General features: G+C 40.0%; 1 protein-coding gene across 3 annotated transcripts in view; it reads right to left on the bottom strand.

Annotated features, from left to right (window-relative positions):
- CDKAL1 (CDK5 regulatory subunit associated protein 1 like 1) overlaps window positions 1-22,663 on the bottom strand; it is a 633,148-nt gene that overhangs the window by 515,124 nt on the left and 95,361 nt on the right. For all 3 annotated transcript variants that reach the window (XM_044259756.1, XM_044259746.1, XM_044259765.1), the window contains one exon: window positions 14,764-14,848. In XM_044259756.1, coding sequence (XP_044115691.1) covers window positions 14,764-14,848 — 85 coding nt within the window. The remainder of the gene's footprint in view (window positions 1-14,763; window positions 14,849-22,663) is intronic.

The raw sequence follows: 22,663 nt of genomic DNA, 5'->3' as shown, positions 1-22,663 counted from the left end.
TGTCAACAATAATGTAATCGGTGACTATATCCCTCTCCTTGCAGACAAGTCTTTTCCTCTCAGTAGGGGAGAGGGTCATAAAACAGAATTGCTAAATCAAGGGGCATACATATTTTTTATTTTCATACCTTTCAAAAAATTACTTTCCCAAAAGATGATAGTAATTCAAATATACTAGGATGTACCAGCAATGTATCACATTTCCCCACAATCTTCGGGGCACAGGATCTCCTGGGAGAAGAAAATCCAACATACTCAGCAAAATATGGCGTCTCATTTTAATTTGTGTTTCTCTGACCACCAGTAAGGATGAAACTCTTTCATGTTTTCCTGCATTTCCTCCTCTATATATTGCTTATTCATACCCTTTGGAAATTGTCCAATTAAGCTGTTTCATTCAAGGAGCCCTTTGACATTATTCATATCTATCTATATATAGATAGATAGGAAAGAAGAAGATATATAGAAGAAGATATATATATCTATATATATACAAGATATATATAGATATATATATAAATCTATATAAAGAAGAGATATATATCTATAGATAGATAGATATGAATAGATATGATTTTTCTTAGGACTTCATATGTTCATATAAATAGAAATCATTCATACATATAAATTTTTTATCTTTAAAAATCTTTGGGGTTTTTTAAAATACTGATTTGGGTACTTCAGGCCATACAGAAATTTAAATCATTAAGTCATTAAATTAATCGAATCTTTTTATTATGATACTGGAGACTGCAACTGCCATTTAGTGGACAGAAGTCAGAGGTTCTATACGTCTTCTAATGCATAGGTTTGTCCCATATAAAGAATTCCATATGCGTGTATGAATTCTCAATGTCTCACTGAACATTAAAAAAATACTAGATTAAAAAAATTTGTATTAAAAATATTAATAATATCTAGAATCTACATCTATTTCACATATAAACACAATGCATTTTTTAAACAGTTTCAGGAATCCAACTTTTATGAAAATGGAGGGGGGAAAATCACATTCTGTTGCACTGAGAACTTTACCAAGACTAGTCATGGCTTGAGAAAAAGGCGCATCACTAGGGAAGGGCATTCTTGGTATTTAAGCTAATAAGGCTACACATATATGACCCGCCTTCACTCCTCTCACGTTCAGTTGCTTCTAGATACACACATTCCTTGCATTTCCTACAGTATCTATGCCTGAACATTTACATTTTTAAAACATATTATTACCTTATCAAGTTTTGGTTTTCCCCTTTATGTTAATTCTATTCAGAGCAGTGTTGTTATTATGTGTATAGGTAGATGATATCATTTATGAATTTCACCTCAGAATAATAAAGGGTACAGTGCAATGTACTTGTTACACAAAAGGATCACGGAGCCTGCCAGGATCGGAACTACTGCCCTCAGATTACAGGAGAGTGAAGATTTCCCCAATTCCAGGTCTTTGACCTTTTCCTTCTCCTCCACTAGGATAAGGGTCTTCCTGCAATCCCCCTACCACAGTGAACCTTCTGCCCGAGACCCAGTGTCTCAGTCCCATCAGTGCTCTCCTCACACATCCAGTTCTAAGGCTCAACCAGTTGCCTGAAGTTACGTAGGCAGTAGGACAATGAAGGCATCAGAAATACAAACTCAAAGCACCATTTGTACAGGTTTGCTCAACGAATACCCATCAGTTCTATTGTAATTTTTTTAATTACCATTTTAAAATTAACTTGATCAAGCATACTAAAATCTTTGTTATGTATTAAAAATGGTAAAAATATCAAGAGTAAATTAACCTATGCTTCAACCCTGGATGACCAAAAAAAACTATAAAATACGCTGACATTTTCTCATTCAAAGAAAATAAGTCTTTCTCTTCAGTAGTTATCATAAAATACTGACATGTGTTTAAGGAAAGCATCAAATTAAACTTCTTAGTTTTGCCATAAACTTTTCTTATCTGACCCCTTATAACAGAAAAGAAATTTATGGGCTAGAAAACACATCACTGCCTGGCACAAAGGATGAGCTGTTGATTCTAAAACTTACTGTAAAGGAGATCCCTGACATACACATTAATTTGTACTTTTCCCAGCACAGTTTCTATCATGGGATTCTGTCAGTTTCTTTCTCAATACATCTACGCTGAGAAAAGCAGACAAGCATGCACACACACAGACCTTCAACAAAAGAAGAAAAATACTAAAGAATGGGTCATTAGAACATAAATTTGTCTGGGTATGGGCGCCTGAGTGGCTCAGTGGGTTAAGCCGCTGCCTTCGGCTCAGGTCATGATCTCAGAGTCCTGGGATCGAGTCCCGCATCGGGCTCTCTGCTCAGCAGGGAGCCTGCTTCCCTCTCTCACTCTCTGCCTGCCTCTCCATCTACTTGTGGTTTCTCTCTGTCAAATAAATAAATAAAATCTTTAAAAAAAAAAAAAAATTTGTCTGGGTAGTTCATAACAATGGTTCAACAGTGTATCTCTGCAAAGACACAAAAGACACTGTTGCTGAATGTTCAGGGTACATTCCAGGGTGAGAATTTGATAATCCTTAACTTTCCTGTAATAACTGCCAATGGCTCCAAACTACAGAAACTCTACAAGTTTTATAGGGCTCTTCCCATTGGTTAGATTTTTTTTTTTAAGATTTTATTTATTTATCTGAAAGAGAGAGAGAGAAAGAGAGAGATCATGAGCAGGGGGAAGGCGTAGACAGAGAAGCAGACTGCCCACTGCCCAGGAAGCCCAACGTGGAGCTCGATTCCAGGACCTTGGAATCATGAGCTGAGCCAAAGGCAGACGCTTCCCGGACTGAGCCACCCAGGTGCCCTCTACTGTTTAGAGTTTCAATGGTTACTTCTAATTCTCCGTTTTTTTCACATTAGATGTACAACACTAAATTTCCATTTCAGTGAAAAACAGCATTGTTCTCAGCAGAAACAAACTTTTTAGAATTATATAAAATAGTGTTTTCTAACATTTAATTATAGACTGTATTTAAGGATCAACTTGTCGGGCGCCTGGGTGGCTCAGTGGGTTAAGCCGTTGCCTTCGGCTCAGGTCATGATCTCAGAGTCCTGGGATCGAGTCCCGCATCGGGCTCTCTGCTTGGCAGGGAGCCTGCTTCCTCCTCTCTCTCTGCCTGCCTCTCTGCCTACTTGTGATCTCTCTCTGTCAAATAAATAAATAAAATCTTTAAAAAAAAAAAAAAAACTTGTCTTCTACTTGGTCATTTAATTCCATGATATTCAATTTTAAACTCTTGTTTTCTATCTAAATTCTTCTAAACTTTCTAGTTTCTAAACCAGCTTTATAATTATTGTATCACAAAACTGAATCTTAGAAACAATGGGATACCTTCCTTAATGGTTCCATGTCAAGTATGTTACCTGCAGGTCCTAGGATCAGAAAGTAATTGAAAATCCCAGTAAGTCCTTATCATCATTACCATCATCATCATCAACAGTACTAGTATCAGTGTTAGTGTGTGCAACAGCTAAGCCATGAACTCTTCCTACATATTTTGTTAGTACCTCATCAAAGCCAGGTCAGGATAACCAAAAAGGGAAGAAGTTCTCAAGTGGCACCTATGTTGTTTCCTAAATGTTCTTAATAAAGAAATCAGGAGAAAGGAGGGTCATTTGTCTAAAAAGTATATTGAGAAACTAATTAATACACGGATCCTGACAAATAAGAAACAAAATCTAGGGGCGCCTGGGTGACTCGGTCATTAAGCTGCCTTCAGCTCAGGTCATGATCTCAGGTCCTGGGATCGAGCCCCGCATCAGGCTCTCTGCTCAGCGAGAAGCCTGCTTTTCCCTCTCTCACTCCCCTACTTGTGTTCCTCTCTTGCGGTCTCTCTCTGTCAAAAAGTAAGTAAAATCTTTAATAAAAAAAAGAAACAAAATCTATATTTTGTCCCAAAGATCATAATCTACAGCAAAAACATCAAGTTAGCCCCTAGATAAAGTTCTCCCTTCTCCCTTATCAACAGAACCCCAATTCTATTGGAGCAACAATGTAACCAGTCCAAAACAACAATCTATTTCCTAGTTTCCCTTACAGAGCAGTCATACGATATGGTTCCAACCCCTGGGCTATATACACACAGTCTTGAGTGGGGCTTCCTATAAATCTTCTTTAAAGGAGGGACAAAGTCAAGGGGCACTGTTCCATTTGGTACTTCCTCATTTTTAGAAAATACATATAATGGCTGGACAGTAACATTCACTTTACACCATAACAGAAAGATCAATAAAACTGCAAAGACCGAGCACGTACATCCTTAAATTGGTAAACCAAACCGGCAGCTTCCTAACGATGGACTTCACACATTACATGGGAAAAATAAATGCCCCATCTTATTTAAGCCTCTACTTTTTGAGTTTTCTAGAACATGCAGTCTAACTTAATTTCTAAATGATGCAATCTATCAGAAAACAGGGATACAGAAGTTCTATGACAAGCTAGAGAGGAAGATACCTGTTCTGACAGAGGCAGGGGAGAGTGGGGTCAAAGGGATAAACAGAGAAAGAAAGCAAACGCATGACCCGGTTCTTTCATTTGTTCAACTCTCACGGTCAAGCACCGTTACCAGAGCGAGTTCCTGAGGGGCAGCCACCCTGACATGAGGTACAGACACAGGAAGAGATGGTTCAATACAGAATTACCTATATAGGGCAGCCATCCATAGCCATGTGGGGTTGTGTCTACAAGGCCTGGCATCTTTTTCTAAAACCCACAAAGGTGCTCTCTGGTCATCAAAGCCTGTATTCAAAGGTGCCTTAAGGATTGGCCTCAGCTCTTGAGCTATAAAAACAGGAATAGAAATAATCATAGGGTACTCTGAATAGGATTTGCCTCCACAGATGAGGCTATCAGCTGAAAAGTGCAGTCGCATTTTACCTGTGCATTCTGTTTATTCTGCACAGCCACATGACCCAGTTTTCCATGATCACAGACAGCCATGCCTTAACGTGGTCTAAGATCGAAGCAACCCTTTAAACTGGCCCAGAGGACACCTAAGTGCAAACCCTCCGCAAGGAACAGAAACAGTTAACACATAACGATCCTGGTATCATGTACTATAGGTTTAAAGGTCAGATGGTTTTTTATTTCATTTATTACAAGTTATTAAACAATACCACTGAGTGACTAAAAATTAAGAAAGATTATGTTTCTTACACTTAAAGCATACAATATGGGGAGGAAAAAAACACAAGAGTCTTTTTCTCTGTTGTCTAAACACACACACCAAGAATAAGTAGAATGTCTTTGAAACCAAAACAATAGGAAATCACTCTTGGCTGAAAGCACCGGCTCAGATCATGTTGATTTCTTCTTTAATCCCGCTAAAGCAAGTTTCTGCATGCTTTCCTGGGCCTCCACCTACAGAGCTGTTAGGACAACAGCCAACACATATATTTAATTACGTAAGTATTCAATGCTATCAGCCAGCTGTTGCTGGTACATAATACACTGACCTCTTTCACTTACTCTCTTGCTTAAAATGGCAAAAACAAAGTGACTGTTGATGTAACAGTAATCATGAAATATGCAAAATACTATTCACCAAAAAGATTTTAGATAACTGCAAAACTTGGTTTTGCATTTTGAAATGGTTTACTACATCTGAACTGCTTTTTCTCCTTCTGATTTGCAAAATAAGTTACTAATCCTTCAACTGTGAATTTAACCATTCCCTCCTTTGGTTTTGCTTAAGTCAACCAGAAGTTCAACCCCAAAATACACTTTCTCCTTTATTTGCTATCACATTTCTCCCTGGGATACAATACATAATAATCTCCCTGTTTTCCCCTTCATCTCTGTGTTTTTCCTTGGCTAGGGGACGAGCAACCTAAAGCCTGTAATAAGGAATGAGCCAAAATCTGCTCTAACCTATATGACTCTTACCCTTCATTTTAGGGATCAACAGAGAGCTCTTCATTTAGGTTTCCGGAAAGCATGTTGTTCCAACATCATTATTTACCCCAGACTAGCTGATGGGGAGAAAAACATATAAAGTCCTTGCAACAACAGAAAACAGACTAAACAGAACCATGACTTAAGGCTTGAATAATACGAATCACACATGGCATGACGATAAGACCTAACGTCTAAACAACTTCTCCAGAGAAATGTGGTCTTGAACAATATTACTGTCCACAGAGATCTTACTGTGTGACTCCCTCACAACGTCCTTTCTCAAGTTCACCTTAAGAATGCTTCTGCTTCCTCCCCTGCAATAGCCATGTTGATTTTTTTTTAATTTGATGGCTTATCTGATGTTTTTTGCTCATTCTGTGATACTAAACAATTTGATACTCAAATGTAAAATAAATGTACGATACTAACATAGCTACATTATGTGTAACGTACCTAACACAGAACAGTACACTCACAATGACACACTGATGCATAGATAGAATGAGGCTAAACTCTCTTCCCCAAAAAGGAAGAATCAGTTCAATCTGACCCTATGAACATCTGTTGAGTAATTAGTTGCTTGTCAAATTCAAAGCCAAACCCTACCAGGTTTTAATCTACAACTTTTTCTTCTCCTCTGACTCCAGATGAGATGCTTCAATTGAGCCAAGGGCTAAGGTTCTAAAGCTGGCCCAGTTCATTTGTCAGGGAGAACAAGGTCTTGCCATTCACAGCTGGACTTCTGCCAGCTTGACCAAGTGACCAGGCCAAGAAGTGACAAGAATTCCTACCCTACAATCCAGCAATGGCCCAACTGGGTATTTACCCAAAGGATACAAAACTATTGATTCAAAGGGATACATGCATCCTGATGTTCACAGAACAGCAACAAAAGCCAAATTATGCAAAAAGCCCAAATGATGAATGGGTAAAGACGATGTGGGGTGTGTGTGTGTGTCTGTGTGTGTGTGTATACATACATAAAATGGAATATTACTCAACTGTCAAAAAGAACACAATCTTGCCATTTGCACTGCTATGGATGGAGCTAGACTACATTACACTGACCAAATTAAGTCAGAGAAAGACAAATACCATATGACTCCACTCATTATGGAATTTGGTGGGGTGGGGGGAGAAAAGCAAACCATAAAACTAAGACTCTTAACTACAGAGAACAAACTGAGGGTTGCTGGAGGGGAGGTAGACAGGGGGATGGATTAAATGTGTGATAAGAGATTAAGGAGGGCACTTGTGATGAGAACTAGGTGTTGTAGGTAAGTGATGAATCTCTAAATTCTACTCCTGAAACTAGTATTACATAAAATGTTAACTAACAGGACTTTAAACAAAAACTTGAAAGGAAAAAAAAAAAAAAAAAGATTTCTGACACCCTTTACTACTTCCCTCTAGAAAGAAAATGCAGGCTAACGATGATAAACACAAGTTTCTTACCTCATTTAAGACAAGGGTCAGGTTTCTTCCTAGTTTATAAGTAAAATATAAAAAGAAAAGAGCATGATTTCTTAAAAAGAGGCTCCTTTAATATGATATCTGAAAATCAGAATTCTGTCTCTCCTCTTTGCAAATACACAGGCTGTCTCCAACAAGGGATTCACAAGGGCCTTGGGGGACTATTCTTAGAAGAGTTGACAAGCAGTCTATTAATGATTTCTGTTTCCCAAGAAAAGGAAGATCAGAGGGTCAAAAACTCCATAAAAAAGAATTATCCTGAGGTCAGTAACCTGACCTCAAAACTCACAGTCTAGTAGAAGGCCAAATATGTAAACGGACAATAAAATGTAATATTCAACAACAGATGTTTGTATGGGATCAAGAAGTAGCAGAGAATAGAGGATGATTAACTCTGTGGACCTTGGAGGTAAAGGGTGGGAATTAGAAGGAAGATGACCTTACAGATGATATTACTTTTGATATGAGTTCCAAAAGCTGAACAGGTTGCCAGGCAGGACTCTGTGTGTGTGTGTGTGTGTGTGTGTGTGTGTGTGTGTGTGTAAGGGCACACACGGGCATACAGGCCTGCATCTGGGAGAAAGGGGAGCCTATTCCAGGGGAAAGGAAGACCATACGCAAACACGAAATCCTATCATGTCGGGGAGAAGTAGAATTCTGTGAAGGAGTGGCAGGAAAACAAGTTAGAGAGGGAGGTGAAAAAGAGATTTTGTACAGAGACCTTGTTAAACTAAGAGATTTAATCTTCCTCCCCGGGCTGGGAAGGACCCAGCCCAGGGTGTGAAGGAAGGCAGAGCACAGACTGGCAGAAAAGCAGCAGAGAACTAGCCGGAGTTCTGCTGTGAAACAAAGAGCAAGAGATAGCAAGGACCCGTAACGACAGTGGGAACAACAGGCACGCACGGAAAGGGCTCCCGCCAGATGTGTGTCTAGTTCATGGCACTCTGAGGAAACATGAGAAAACAGAGGTTCACTGCAAATTCCCAGAGAACAATTACTACCACGTAAGGACCATAACGCTAATTAACATCAAACGAGAAAAAGGAGGAAGTAGAAGGCTCAGAAGGAGAAGGAAAAGGTAATTTTTTTAAAAAGATTTTATTTATTTATTTGTCAGAGAGAGAGAGAGCACAAGCAGGGGGAGCAGCAGGCAGAGGGAGAAGCGAGCCCCCCGCTGAGCAAGGAGCCCAATGTGGGGACTGATCCCAGAACCCTGGGATGGATCATGACCTGAGCCAAAGGCAGATGCTTAACCTACTGAGCTACCGAGGTGTCCCAGGAAAAGATATTTTAGAAGCAAGGGAATCAAAGAAAACTCAGAGACTATCTAAAAGTGGACAGTGCAAGCAAACAGGACAGGCAACAGGAGGGGACACAGCAGCTGGGGAAAAGGTTCCGAGCGATAACCAGATGTGTCTGGGACTCATCTGAATAGAGAAGGCCGGGAAGCAGTGGGAGGCACAGGTCTGATCTTGGATGGGGAGATAAGGGTTGGAAACAGAAATGTGCAAGTGATCAGCACACAGACAGTATCTACACAAGTGAAGGAGATGAGGGGGAAAATGACAGGAGGAAATGTAAACTCCTGTCAGCACAGCGCTGTTCAGAGACCCACACCTGGTCTATGACACATACTCAGCCCAATGGTCCAAAACTCCAAACTAACATTCCATACGGAGGGAAACTTTCTGGCGAGCAGGGAAGACTGAAGCCACGAGGCTGTGAGTGGTAAGATCACACAGGGCCTCCGGTGGCTGCCACGGACAGTTTAAACAAGGACCTAAAATACACAATGAACCAAAGGCATCTCATACAACTAGAGAAGCCAGAACTAAAACATCTAAGTTAAAAAGAAAAAAAAAAAAATTCCACAATGTACAGTATAAAAAACTAGTTTAACAGAACAACTTGTGTCACCTGACCTGTGTTTTGCAAAAGGCCCAAACTAAAGCCTACTGTTACTTTTGTCTTTCAGTGCCAATTATTTTTATTAGAAAAGGAAAAAGATAACTGATTGCTAAAGAATCTAGGTTAACAACAGAATCAGTCAAGTTTTTTATTTCCTTATAAGCTGGATAATTACTAACTGAAAGGCCAAGCACTTGTCTGTTCTTCCTAAATTAGGTTTAAAACATTTCACAAATCCAGTCTGAAAGAATACTATCACAATAAAGAACTCCAGGTTAAATCTAGGTAAAGCAAAAAAATCATTTCATAATAAGAATGACCGTCCATTAACTTCTATGTTCTGTCAACAGAACATCCTACACCCAAAAGATGTTACTCAAAGTCAACACTCTATCTCAACACAAACTTTTCCTCTTTGTTCACTCCTCCTTATATCCTAACTGTTCCTTCGAGTAATTTCACTCAGATGTCTAAACCATCCCTTTAACATTACCATTTGTTTCTATAGCAAAGGTGGTTCAAAGAACTAGTGATTCTTGTCTACCCACTATCAGCATGGCTAAACCACACTGCCCGTTTGGGTTAATAACGCCCAAGGTCAAAGAGAGGTTGACAGTCCATGATCAAAGCAAGCTGGCTATTCTTTCTGTCATTTATATAGAACACACAAGATGTGTTTATTTTTACCAGCCTCTGAATGACCTCCTTTAGGTGGCACAGAAAAGATCCCACATTTCTATAAAGCATTAACCAAGGGAGTTTTCTTATTTGATACTCTCATTAAGAGCAAATTTTATTTTTTTGAAACTTTTGATCTTTTTCATTTATTCAAGAGCCCCTCAAGTTAAAGGCCATATTGTCTAAATCAAATTGGTGTAATGAATAAAACAAGGACAGGGCAACTAGCAAAGGCTCAAGAAGAAAGAGTATACATCCAACAGGCTGCCATCACAAAATATGGGGCTCATTAGCGACTTTTTTCAAAACTACTGAAGGCAACAACATCTAAGATTTCAAAGTTCAAAAGGCAGCCCCTCCCCCCCAAAAATCACTCAACTCCATTTTCACTACTAACACTCCTCCTTATCAATCTGAACACTAGTAACACAAACACTGTAAAAACCCTCATAATCTGATCAACTAGAAGAGAGCCAGTATAAAGCACTGAGCAGCCCAGCCTACAGACAAATACAGACAGCCATTTTCCTATCCGGTATGCTACTTTGCCTAGATTAGGGAATTATTTAAAGACGGAATATTTTATCATCAGCACTAGTTATAAAATGAAGTCTTCCAAGTAATTTTAAGCCAATATTCTCTTTGGCCAGCCTTAAATAAAACTCCCCACAATACACAGCGTGAAGTCTGACCACCACCACCACCGGGGTCGGGGGGGGGGCAGGGAGGGAGGTGGAGGGGCATGGGAATCAGTCCATGGCTACCTTGTCTGGATTACACAATTCATGGATCTGAATCAAGGAGAGGAATGATTCAAGAATCTTAATACCAATGGTATCAATCACACGAAAGAGGGTAAATCCCTTAAAGTTATCTTTCTTCGTTCCTGTTAAAATGAGATGGCTGACTGGCTGGTGGATCAACAGAGAGAAAAATGAGATGATAAGTGATTAAAGACAAACTATTAAATACCACACATACACTGGAAGAGACACAAAGGCAGAAGGTCAGAAATGATGACACTCAGGAAATGAGTGGCAAAGTGACGCCATCATTATTTGTGCAAGATCTAGGCTCACCTTTGTGAATCTCTAAATTTGAGCTTAAGGGATTAAACAGAACAAGGAGAAGGGAAATAGTCCATCAGACTCTCCTAGAATTTCAGTGTTGTCTCACTACATCAGACTCTCCTAGAAATTCAGTGTCCTCTCACTAGGATAAAAAGAACCCAGGTGAGAGAGGAGGCTGAAGGGAAAGGATACAGTGTAACATACGGTACGTGAGAGTTTACAAAGTATCCATCTTCGTTTTCCTTTGTTAGGGGATGGTGATGACCAGGAAGAAGGCTTCAGAATGAAGGGAAAAGCTTGACAAGAGTAGGTCATCTATCACTGAACGTCCCTAAATGTACACATGTCCCTTGAGTTTGACATTTTCTCAGTGCTAATTGTTATTGTGTCTTTTAGCAGATTATACTTATTCTGGAAACAAAGCAAATGCTAACATAGGTGTTCTGTTAACAAGAACTAGTTGTGATTATCAAAAGCCTTCAAAACCATTAAAAAAAAAATTTAATCTTCTGTAACCCTGTTTTTACACTTTCTTTCAATCAAGCAGATGAGCGCATTAAAGGAACCTATGCTGGCCGGCACCGGCTCTCCAGTGGTTCAAATGACAGCTCTCTTACGGGATTACTTCACCGAGTCATTCAAACACCGAGTCATTACTGAGAACCACATTCACTATCTGGTTCATGTACATAACAAAACCCACTGACACAAGCCATATTTGAGGTTCTAAATAAACTTTTAGAAACAGTCTAGCAGCACAGCCATTAGTTACATTACAAAATGGAGAATCCGAGAAACTAAATTCTCTGGATTCTGTACTGAGGGGGTATCAGCAGCACCAAAATATCTTTACATCTTATTTACCTTTCTCTGAGGGAAAGAGTAGATAACCCGGGGACATGACAGACTTCGCGGGAAATGAAAAGCATTCTTTCCAAACGAGCAGCATCTGGGAATCGTCATTTGCGGCTCGCTGTCACTCCTCCTACACTCCTCCTTCTGACCACAACTCAACTCCCCTGTGCCCACCCCGCATCACCTCCAGCTCTTCGGCTTCCCACCACAGTGCCAGGAAGAACTCTTCTCCGTTCCTTCTGTAGTTTCTGACTTGAGGAAGCCATCCCATTCAGCTAGCACTTCTATGCAAAAAAATATAAAATCCTTATCTCTCAGTCCTGCTCTCTGGTAACGGCTTACCTGACAGCTTTTCCTGGGAAGCACAGCAATAAAATGGTTAAACACAGTGACTCTGGGCTGCCTAGGCTAAAAGTCCCCACTCCTGCCTTTATGACTAGCCTTAGAGAACTTCCTCTGGAAAAGAGACGTTTCGTCTGTAGAAGCAGAATAAAACTGGCACCTTTAAGTCAGGGACAGACTGCAAGAATTGCACTGGGTGATGCCCAATTAAGGACAGCATTTCGGACGCACCCAGCACTCAGAAGGACTCGATAAGGATCAAACAGGACCATCACTTTACCGGAGTACTTAGCTGTGGCTTCAAATAACGGCCTGTCCGAAACCAAAACACGTCTTCCCTCCAACTGCCCTCCCCATTGGGCACTCCCCCTGCATTCAAGCCGCCGGTCTCGGAGCCATACTCGACAATGTTGAAAATAGAAAGAATTCTTCCTTCTTTAGTCAACTCCTTTCTTCCAAATCCAAGTGCCTCTCCGGGAGATGAGGCCAACAGCCCCTGCACTAGCCCAGCTCTCGCCAGCCACGGGCTCCTGATCTACGCTCACCCCTGCACCCAAGCATCCTTCGCACTGCCCCAGGAATCAATCCCAAGAGACCTGGGGAGCAAACACGGCTAGAAAATGATATTTCTTTTAATTACTTTGTATAGTAGTGTAACAACAAAAAAAAAATTACTGCACAGGTAAAAGGAGAATGGACAGATTTTAAAATAACAATAATAATGGTACTGGGACAATGCAGCTGTCCCTACATTGTTAGGAGAAAAGATCTGAAACATGTACAGATGCTAGAGGAAGAAATTACATACTTCTGGAGGGTCAAAGGAGACCTAAATACCTTATTCATGAACTGGAACACTCAAAATGTAGAAAGATGCCAATTCTCCCCTCAAAGTCATCAAGACAGTCTCTCTAATGACAATCAGAATCACAAGAGTATTTTCCTTGAACTTCAAACCTGGTATTAAATTTATATAGAAGGACAAAGGACCGAGAAAAGCCAAGACACTCTTGATATCTACCAAATATTTTGGCTTAGTATGAATCTGTATTAATCACTGACTGTGTAGAATCATGCCAGAATAAAGAAAGAGGTCAACAGAACCAAAGAGAGAGTCCAGGGACAGACCCAAACATCTACGGACACTCAACATGACAGAATGGGCAATACTCAGAAAAAAGGGAAAAGAATGGATTTTTAAGAAACAAGAAAAGATACTGAAGAAATTCAGTGATTACATGGAAATAAAATAAAATTGGACCTTCTTCCTGGGACTACACCACAAAAATTAACTCTAGATGGATTACAAATTTAAATCTAAGAAGTAAAAACCATGAGCCATTTAGATGACAATACTAGAGAATATCCTAACTTCAAGACAGAGAAAATCTTCTTAAATAGTAAGAGCACAGACTCAAAAGAAAAAACTAAATTTTAACCCAGAATTTCTCTTCATCCTAAGATACCATCAAAGAAAGTGAAAAGACAAGTCACAACTGATGTTTGCAGCCTATATAACACAGAAAGATTAGTAGACAGAAAACATACAATAATCCCACAAATAATAAAAGACAACTCAACAGGAAAAAATATTTAAAAAGCCATTTCACAAAAAAAGTAAGTCCAAATGGCTAATAAACATATAAAAAGATGCTCAACATTATTAGGAGTCACAGAAATGCAAATTAAAACCACAGTGAGATATCACCTGTACCACAAGACTGCAAAAATTTAGAAGTCTGACCATATGAAGAGTTGGCAAGAAAGCAGAACAACTCCACACATCCCTTACCACTCAGAGTAAACACTGGCATGCCCGTCCACAAGAAGGAGCTTGACATTACTAAATTCTGAACACACACACGCCTGTGACCCAATAATTCAACTCTTAGGTACATAAACTAAAATAACTCTTGCACAGGCATACCAGAAAACACATTCAAATATTCAAAGCAGGGGCGCCTGGGTGGCTCAGTGGGTTAAGCCGCTGCCTTCGGCTCAGGTCATGATCTCAGAGTCCTGGGATCGAGTCCCGCATCGGGCTCTCTGCTCAGCAGGGAGCCTGCTTCCTCCTCTCTCTCTCTCTGCCTGCCTCTCCATCTACTTGTGATTTCTCTCTGTCAAATAAATAAATAAAATCTTTAAAAAAAAAAAATATTCAAAGCATAAGTGTTCATAAAAGCAAAACGCTGGGAAAACTCTGATCAGTAGTAAGACGAGTAAATGGTAACAAATTCATTCAGTGAAACGTAAGAATGACCAGTAATTTCACGTCCATCAAAGGATAAATCTAAAATCCTAATGAGGAAAATGTAACTTCTTACATTAAAGCATAATAAAGCTTCATTCTTTATCAGATAAAGTCAAAACAGTATAATCTTACAAGTCCAACTCCTACTCTTTTTGATACATACTAAATATTTATATTAGGGAATTTTTTTAAATGGATTTCCTGAACTTACCTTCACTTATATTTAAAAAACAAACAAACAAACAAAAAACAGGAAAAAAACAACTTCTACTTACTTAATTGAGTTTCTAAAGTGGTCTTCAGCTGGGTTTTTTACAGTACAACTATTCAGGAGCCATAAATCTGCGTCTGATGCATTTTCTATTAAAAAACAAATATAAAATAGAAATTTCAGTATCACACTTAATCACAGCTTACTCGCACAGCACTGAGACAGACAGAAGCCATGGGCAGTCACGTAAACCCCTAACTGCCTGACACAAGGTGCCCGCTAGACAGCATGTGGAAATATGTGTGAGAAATATAAAAATGTATACCCTGCACTGTATCTTTTCATTTAAAATATAAAGAAAATAAGCATTTTCTTCCCTTACATTCAATACTTGAGAGTATTTTATTTTATTTTATTTTTAAAGATTTTATTTGTTTATTTGACAGACAGAGATCACAAGTAGGCAGAGAGGCAGGGAGAGGGAGAAGAAGCAGCAGACTGTCCACTGAACAGAGAGCCTGACAGGGGGCTCAATCTAGGACCCCGAGATCATGACCTGAGCCGAAGGCAGAGGCTTTAACCCACTGAGCCACCCAGGCGCCCCGATACTTGAGAGTATTTTAAAATTTCCAAAAACTGAAGTGGAACCGGCCTCACCTTCCTTCTGAATACGCAAACTCATTGCTCCCTTTTGGACTGTGTCAGTGTGTTTCAGGCACAGATATTTTCATATACTGAATATTCTGCAGCCTAAGAAGTTATTAAAAATATACTTTGTCAGGGCGCCTGGGTGGCCCAGTGGGTTAAAGCCTCTGCTTTCAGCTCAGGTCATGATCCCAGCGTCCTGGGATGGAGTCCCGCATCGGGCTCTCTGCTCGGCAGGGAGCCTGCTTCCCCCTCTCTCTCTCTGCCTGCCTCTCTGCCTACTTGTGATCTCTGTCTGTCAAATAAATAAATAAAATCTTAAAAAAAAAAAAAATATATATATATATATATATACTTTGTCTTCCCTGAAAAAGTTAATGATTTACCTCAGAGTGAGACTTTCATTCCTCTCACCAATTTGATCAAATACTGTTCTGTGCGTGGTCCCCCCCCAGCCCCTACCGCATCCGCAGGGACACATTCCAAGACCCCCCAGGGGATGCCAGAAACCACAGATAACAGTGAACCCTCAAGATGCTATAGGCTTTCCTGCACATACAGATCTGTGATAAAGTTGCATCTACAAATTCGGCACAGTAAGAAAATAACAGTAATAATAAAATATAACAATTATAACCACATACTGTAAAAAAAAAAAAAAAAGTAGGAACATGTGAAAGAACATGGTAAGTTGCGATGGCAAAAGCAAGAAGGCAAATGGGGGCCTATTTTGGAGGCAGAATCAAAAGAGTTCACTGACAGATGAGAAAGGAATGGTACAAGGAGCCATCAAGCAGGATTCCTAAGCACATGGACGGAATCTGGGCCAGAGCCTCAGTGGTTTGTGGCGCTGTTTACTGAAATGAGGAAAGTTTAGAAAGAAACAGATTTGGGGACAAGAGAACCAACAGGGCTCTTGGGGGAAGGGGGTACACTTTTTCTGAGATCCCTATTAAATATCCAACTAGAAATACTGATTGGCTTGGTATAAAAGAAACAGAAGCTCAGGGGAGTCTTTCAGGCTGCATAAACAAATGTGAGAGTCAAAACCCTTCAGAAAATACCTGAATTTACAGAAATGGATGAGCTCACCTAACAAGGAATTACAGGAGGAAAAAAAGAGGACAGAGAAAGCAGTGGAAGACAGAAAGATCTTGCAAAGAAGGGAAAAGGGTATTGGAAAGGAGCAGCACTTAAAGAGGATTTAAAAAAAAAAAAATAGAAAACATGGTGCTACAGAAATCCAGAGGAAAAAAAGTATTTGAAAAAGGAACAAACAATTATGTTATATGTTGAAAGTTCCAGAAGGATATCTGCATCTCTGTGCCAACCCACAATCACTCAAAGGCCCTGCTTTACTAAGTAACACAGAAAACAAACACTACAAAAGGGGAGAAAGGAGGAACTATATATGGCTGTTTGCCAATAAAGAATGCAGACTCTTTATTGTTTTGCTCCCTTACAAACATATTTTCTGGGTTTTCAGATGCCAACACCGATCAGAAACACTATTGACTTAGTAACAGCTCTTCACTGTTCCCAGACTACCTTTGGAATCAAGTCCCAAAAGGTGGGATTGTTGTCCTAGGATAAACTCATATGTCATCCCAGCACCCTTCCAAATTCCCCTCCAAAAGAGTGTGCCACCTTGCGCTTCTGTGAGCTATGCACGAGAATGCCCACGGAGTGTGCTAGCGAACCTCTGTACTTAGGCCAATCTGCCAAGAAACTGGATCCAGGGAGGTTTTAATACGCATGTCTCTTATTATGAATGAGTTGAACATTGTTTCATGTATTTCAGGGTTGTTTGCAATTTTTGTTAATGTTTTCCATTTGTTCATGTCTTTTGCCCTTTTTTTTCCCTTGGGTCAAACAGTCATTTTTATCTCAAGTTTTAATTACTAATAAATACAAACACACACACACGAAATATTCTTTGTCTATGATAGATTACATTATTTTTTCCAGTTTGTCATTTTCTTATAGACTATCTTTGTATATTCTTATTTCCAGGATATCATATTCAACAATATCTTCTCTTACTGCTTCTGGATTTTTAGTCATAATTAGCAAGTTTCCTCAATTCCCAGATTACTCAGGAGTTTGCCAATGTTTTCTCCTAATACACATACGGTTTTACATGTAGATCTTTGATCTGTTAGGAATTTATAATGATAAACATTGATCTCACTCAATTTTTTAAATGCAAAATGAAATGTTTTAAAACTTTATATTCTCCTATCGCACTGGAAAATATAGAAAATATGATATTATTTAGTGTTAGGAAAGGAACAGAGAAACTAGCAATTTTGCTCATAACAGTCTACACTCATGAAACTCTCTGGAATGCCAATGTGGGAAAAGCTCTCAAAAATTTAAATGTGCATCAGAATTTCTCTAAGACCTGCTTGTAGAGCTACTTGTACCACACACGTGCGTATTTACAGACACACATATATGTACACATACAAATATACACACATATACAGAGACCAATAATCAATATTTAAAATTTCAGTGAACATTACTGACAAAGCAAAAAATCCAGAAACTCTACATATCCATTATATGGAAAATGTTTCAATTAATTACGAGACTGCTAAAATACTACTGAGCTGTCTAAAAAGCAAGACATACCAGTAAATGCTGATTTATAATAATCATTGTTAAATCATCAGGTAAAAGAAAGCAAGGTACAGACAGGAGATCTTGTTATTTGTTTTCTACAGGGGGAAATTCCATTCTAAGGAAAGAAAACTTCTGGAAGCATATACATGACACTGAGGTGTTTGCCCTTGGGAGCCAGATGAAGGGTGAGTTGTTCATGTACCTTTCATATTCATTCTCTCTTCTGTCTTCAAACTTGCATGGGCATTCCTTTTATAACTGTATAAAGTGTAATCCTGAGGAGGGGCACATGAATATTTCATTTATATCCATCTGTACAGCTTGAATTTCTTAAAGTACGTATTGCTTTTGATCAAACCTTTTAATTTTTTTTAAGTTTCCTTTTCCAGAGAGCTTAGAATCAATAGTGTTCTTTCATTTTAAGGTGAGAATATAAGAAGCTATTTCCCTGCTGGGATCCATCATGAAAACAGTGACCTGATATACATTTTCTGAGAGACTTCTTTCCCCACTGCTAAAAGCTTTTGTACTCACTGAACCAAGAAAATGATGGTCATTGGCATACCACCTACTTTGAGTGTGAGGAGAGAAAAACAAACTATTTGTTTTAATCAAAATGCATGACTTTCCAAACTATTTCTTTATATACACACAAAAAAATTGCTTTTAAATCTAAAGTAATAAAAATCTGATTAGCAGTAATGACAACAGCTAGCATTACTGAGTACGTATCATGCATCCAGAAATGAGCCACACAGATCATACTCACTTTTTTCCCCTTAATCTTCCCAATTTGAGGTGGGTTCGTTTTTACTCTAATTGTAGACAGGGAATCTAAGACTTAGAAAAGAAAAGTAACTTGCCTAAAATCACACAGCAAGGGGTAGGGGGCCCAGGATTAGAACTCCAGACAAACTGACTCCAGAGAATATAAACTTAAGGAAATTAGAATGCCTAATTAGTGGCTTTTTGCCTCTTGATCAAAAATAATACAGACAATATCTAAAAACAAAATAAAGAAGTATTACATGGCCTTGAGGTTGCCTCATGATATTTCTCCCATCCAAGTACTAACCAGGCCCGACCCTGCTTAGCTTCCGAGATCAGACGAGATCGGGCGCGTTCAGGGTGGTATGGCCGTAGACTGCCTCATGATATTTCTAAGACAGCTAATAATCAGGCTTCAAAAGGAACTGTTTGGCTATTTCCAAAATTTCCAAGATCTTGAACATGTCAGCTCTTGGCCTTCTATAATCCGTGGGAGACATACAAATAAAGAGAGAATTAATGATGAGCACAGGATTGTTACTCCAAAGCACAGGCTGACTCTCACAGCGACCAATCTCCCCGTCTCCCTGCATGCTTGCGCATAATGGCCACATTACAGAGGAGATGGCCATGGTTCGCGTCAACACTACTCAGAGCACAAGGTTTACCTTACACAACTGTTCCACTGCACAGTCACCTAGAGGGGCAGCAGGAAACAGGGAGAGGAGCCTATTCGTGGATTTAAGTAAGGCAGTTAAGCAGGCTTATGCAAAAATTTAAAAAAAAAAAATTTCACTAGAACAAAATGAAGGGGGGGAATGTTGATTGTTTTAAACCCCCGCAAGCATTTTGAGGGAGTCTCTTTACCACAGAAGTTTGGAAGACAAGTCGAAACAGTTTAAATGTCCATTATGCTTAATCATGCCCAGAGAGTTGTATTTTTATGATACAAATCACTGGATGCCTACTACAAACTCATAGAATAGTATACTTTAGTAAGAGAATTTAAAGGCACCGTTAAGGTGCACATTTAAAAATAATCTCTTAAAAGCAATAAAAGGCAAAATAAATTTCTGTAGAATGATTAATTTTTTTCCTCTTCATCCCATTCATTGTTCTCCATAGCAACTGTGTAATGGAAAGAATGCAGTAACTGTGTTTGCAAAATCTGTTTTACAAAAGCAATTAAAATGATCCACGAGGGGAGCACCTGGGTGGCTCAGTCGGTGAAGCGTCTGCCTTTGGCTCCGGTCGTGATCCCAGGACCTTGGGATCAAGCCCCACATCAGGCTCCTTCTCCCTCTGTCCTTCCTCTCCCCCACCCTTACCAGGCTCATGCGCTCATTTCCTCTCTCAAAAAAAAAAATAAAATAAAAGCTTTTAAAAATATCTCCATGAGATATCCTGCCTTTAGCCAGCTAGGGTTGGAGCAGTAGGAGGATGGGAAGAATCAAACGGGGAAGGAAAAGGAGGAAGGAAGAGGGGAGAAGAAGGGAGAGGAGAAATGAAAGAAAGAGACAAACTATCTCCAGTCCCCAGTCGGAAACAGGGCAGGACCTGAGCGTGTGGAGTGTTGGGGACTGCCTGGTGTGTTTCTGGGTGGAACACAACACAGGCGCTCCTATGGGGAAGCACTTACTCCCGGAGATGACCTGTATAATAAGTTTGTTCTTTTAGAACAGTCCTGCTGAGTGTTTCACAGAAATAAGATGAAGCCAAGGGTCAGCTTGAACTCTGTTTACTGTATGAAAGGAAAAGAACATGTTTTTTTCCTTTTAAATGACAAATAATAGTGGAAAACTCTACCAATAACTATTGAAAACTAATTACATAGCTAAGTAGGGCTGGCCATAATCAAAATCCGAGTGCAAGACACACCTTTTACTTATTATGTAGAAAAGAACACTGCTAATACTCCCCATCCTCATTCCAAATTAAATTGCTCTGTTGATCCTGACACATAATTAGCTCAGAAGTCAGTCCACCTAAGGCATCCCCAACAGGATATCTATGTCTACATGTTAGATAGGTTTATAAACTAAGAGCCAATATATGAACCAATGGACGTGTGAGGGCACTTCATGATCTAGTCACTACCCCCTCCTCAAACCCCTCCCCAACGTGCCCCTCCTGCAGGCTGCCGTCCCTGCCACATGGGAGCTTTTAGGCCCTCAGGCCTCATGAGTAAAAGTCAAAAATTAAGAAGACCAAAATCTAATAGGGGAAAAAAAAAATGGGCGGTGAATATGATCTTCAGAGTTCAGGTAAAACAGAAACACATGTGTCTCTTGAGTATACATGAAGAGATGATCAATCCCATTCTTAAAATAAGTAAAAGTTAAAAGCACTAAGGGAGAAAAAAACAACAACACAACTGTACCAAATTTCACTCACTCGAGTGTCAAAATCCCAAAAGCGTGATCACCAAAATCCCAAAAGCGTGATCACCTGTGCTGGCGAAGCTGGGAGGAAGCAGGCAACTACCACCGCGCCCACACCCACAATGTGGCCACACCAGCTGAAACGGTGCCTGTGCACCCTCTGACCAAGAAGTCCTACTTCTAAGGAGTTAGTCCACTTACAAGAACAAGGCCATTCAAGGTCATTCATTCAGCATTATTTTTTGATAGTACGAGGTGAATGGTGGAAGATGTTTCTGTACATTCAGAACAGAGAGTGCTATAAAGCCGCTCACAAAGAAGAAACAGAATGAATAACCTCTAATTCCTAATACAGAGAGGTCACCAGGACCACTGCCCGAAGAACAAGATGCTACAAAATACATACAGTAGGCTACCATGGGGGTCAAAAGGGGGAATCCGGAATACATCCATTCATCTGCATGAAAAGTGTCTGGATGTGTATCGGAAATAAACAGCAATGGCTGCAACAAGGAGGAGGGAAGGGAACCACATTTACTTAGGAGAGATAAGGTTAGAGGAAGACTTCATTCCTTATATAATTTTTAATTTTTTAACCTATCCAAAAAGTAAGCATTTAAAAAAAAAAAAAGCAATTGTCAAAACTGTACCTTGTCTTAATCTTCCTGCTATATTCCCATTTCTCTACTACCCTAGAGTCAAACATCCTGAAAGAACGGTCTCTTTGTGCCCACTTTCAGTCACCGCGCATTCCCTACTCCACTGCCTCATTTTGGTGAAGACCCTCGAGTGCTCACTCTTTCTTGGAAACCGCTCTCACCAAGAGAACGAGTACCAATGTCAGATACAGCGGCCACACAAGGCCGCACAACACCCTTTCCAGCTGGTGTCAACAGCGCGACTCGCCTGGCTTCCTCTTACCACGCCACCCCCCACCCAGTCCCTCTATTTTATCCATCCCCCTCTGCCCTCCACGAAATAGAGCTCCTGAGGACCTAGGTTCTCTTCTCACCTGCGCACTTATGATCCCAACCGTTCCGATGGTCTAGAACACTACCAGTACACTGAGCGACGACACCCAAATGTATACTTCCCGATCAAACAACCAACTGCGCACACTACTCAACGCGCACCCTAACATCTCCATGGAACGCATCAAAGAAATACTAAACTTGACAGAAATCATTTCCGAAACTGGACTCTCAAATTTCACTCCTGTATTCATTCACTCATCAGATTCTAGTTAGGAAAATACTCTGGACATTTTAGGATACAGAACTGTGGTTACACAGGTGATGGAAAAGCTAAGACACCAGAAGGGAATGGTGAAGCAACCCTGAGATGAGTTACAGCAGGAAAGCACAGCAGCCCAAAGGCTGGAGGGACCCAGCAGAAGAGGTGGAATTCTAAGAGCCCAGAAGCCACCATCATGGGCAGGGGCTAGAACACGGCAGGAGCTGCCCAACCGGGGCTCGGCTTGCAGAGGGAGGGGCTGTCTGATAGGAGCGGAGGCCAAAGCAATGAAACTGCTGTGTCCTGGGA

The sequence above is a fragment of the Neovison vison genome, chromosome 1 (assembly GCF_020171115.1).
Source record: "Neovison vison isolate M4711 chromosome 1, ASM_NN_V1, whole genome shotgun sequence".
Classification (NCBI taxonomy): Eukaryota; Metazoa; Chordata; class Mammalia; order Carnivora; family Mustelidae; genus Neogale; species Neogale vison.
Note: the sequence above shows the minus strand (reverse complement) of the source record. Positions and strands in the feature narration are given on the sequence as shown.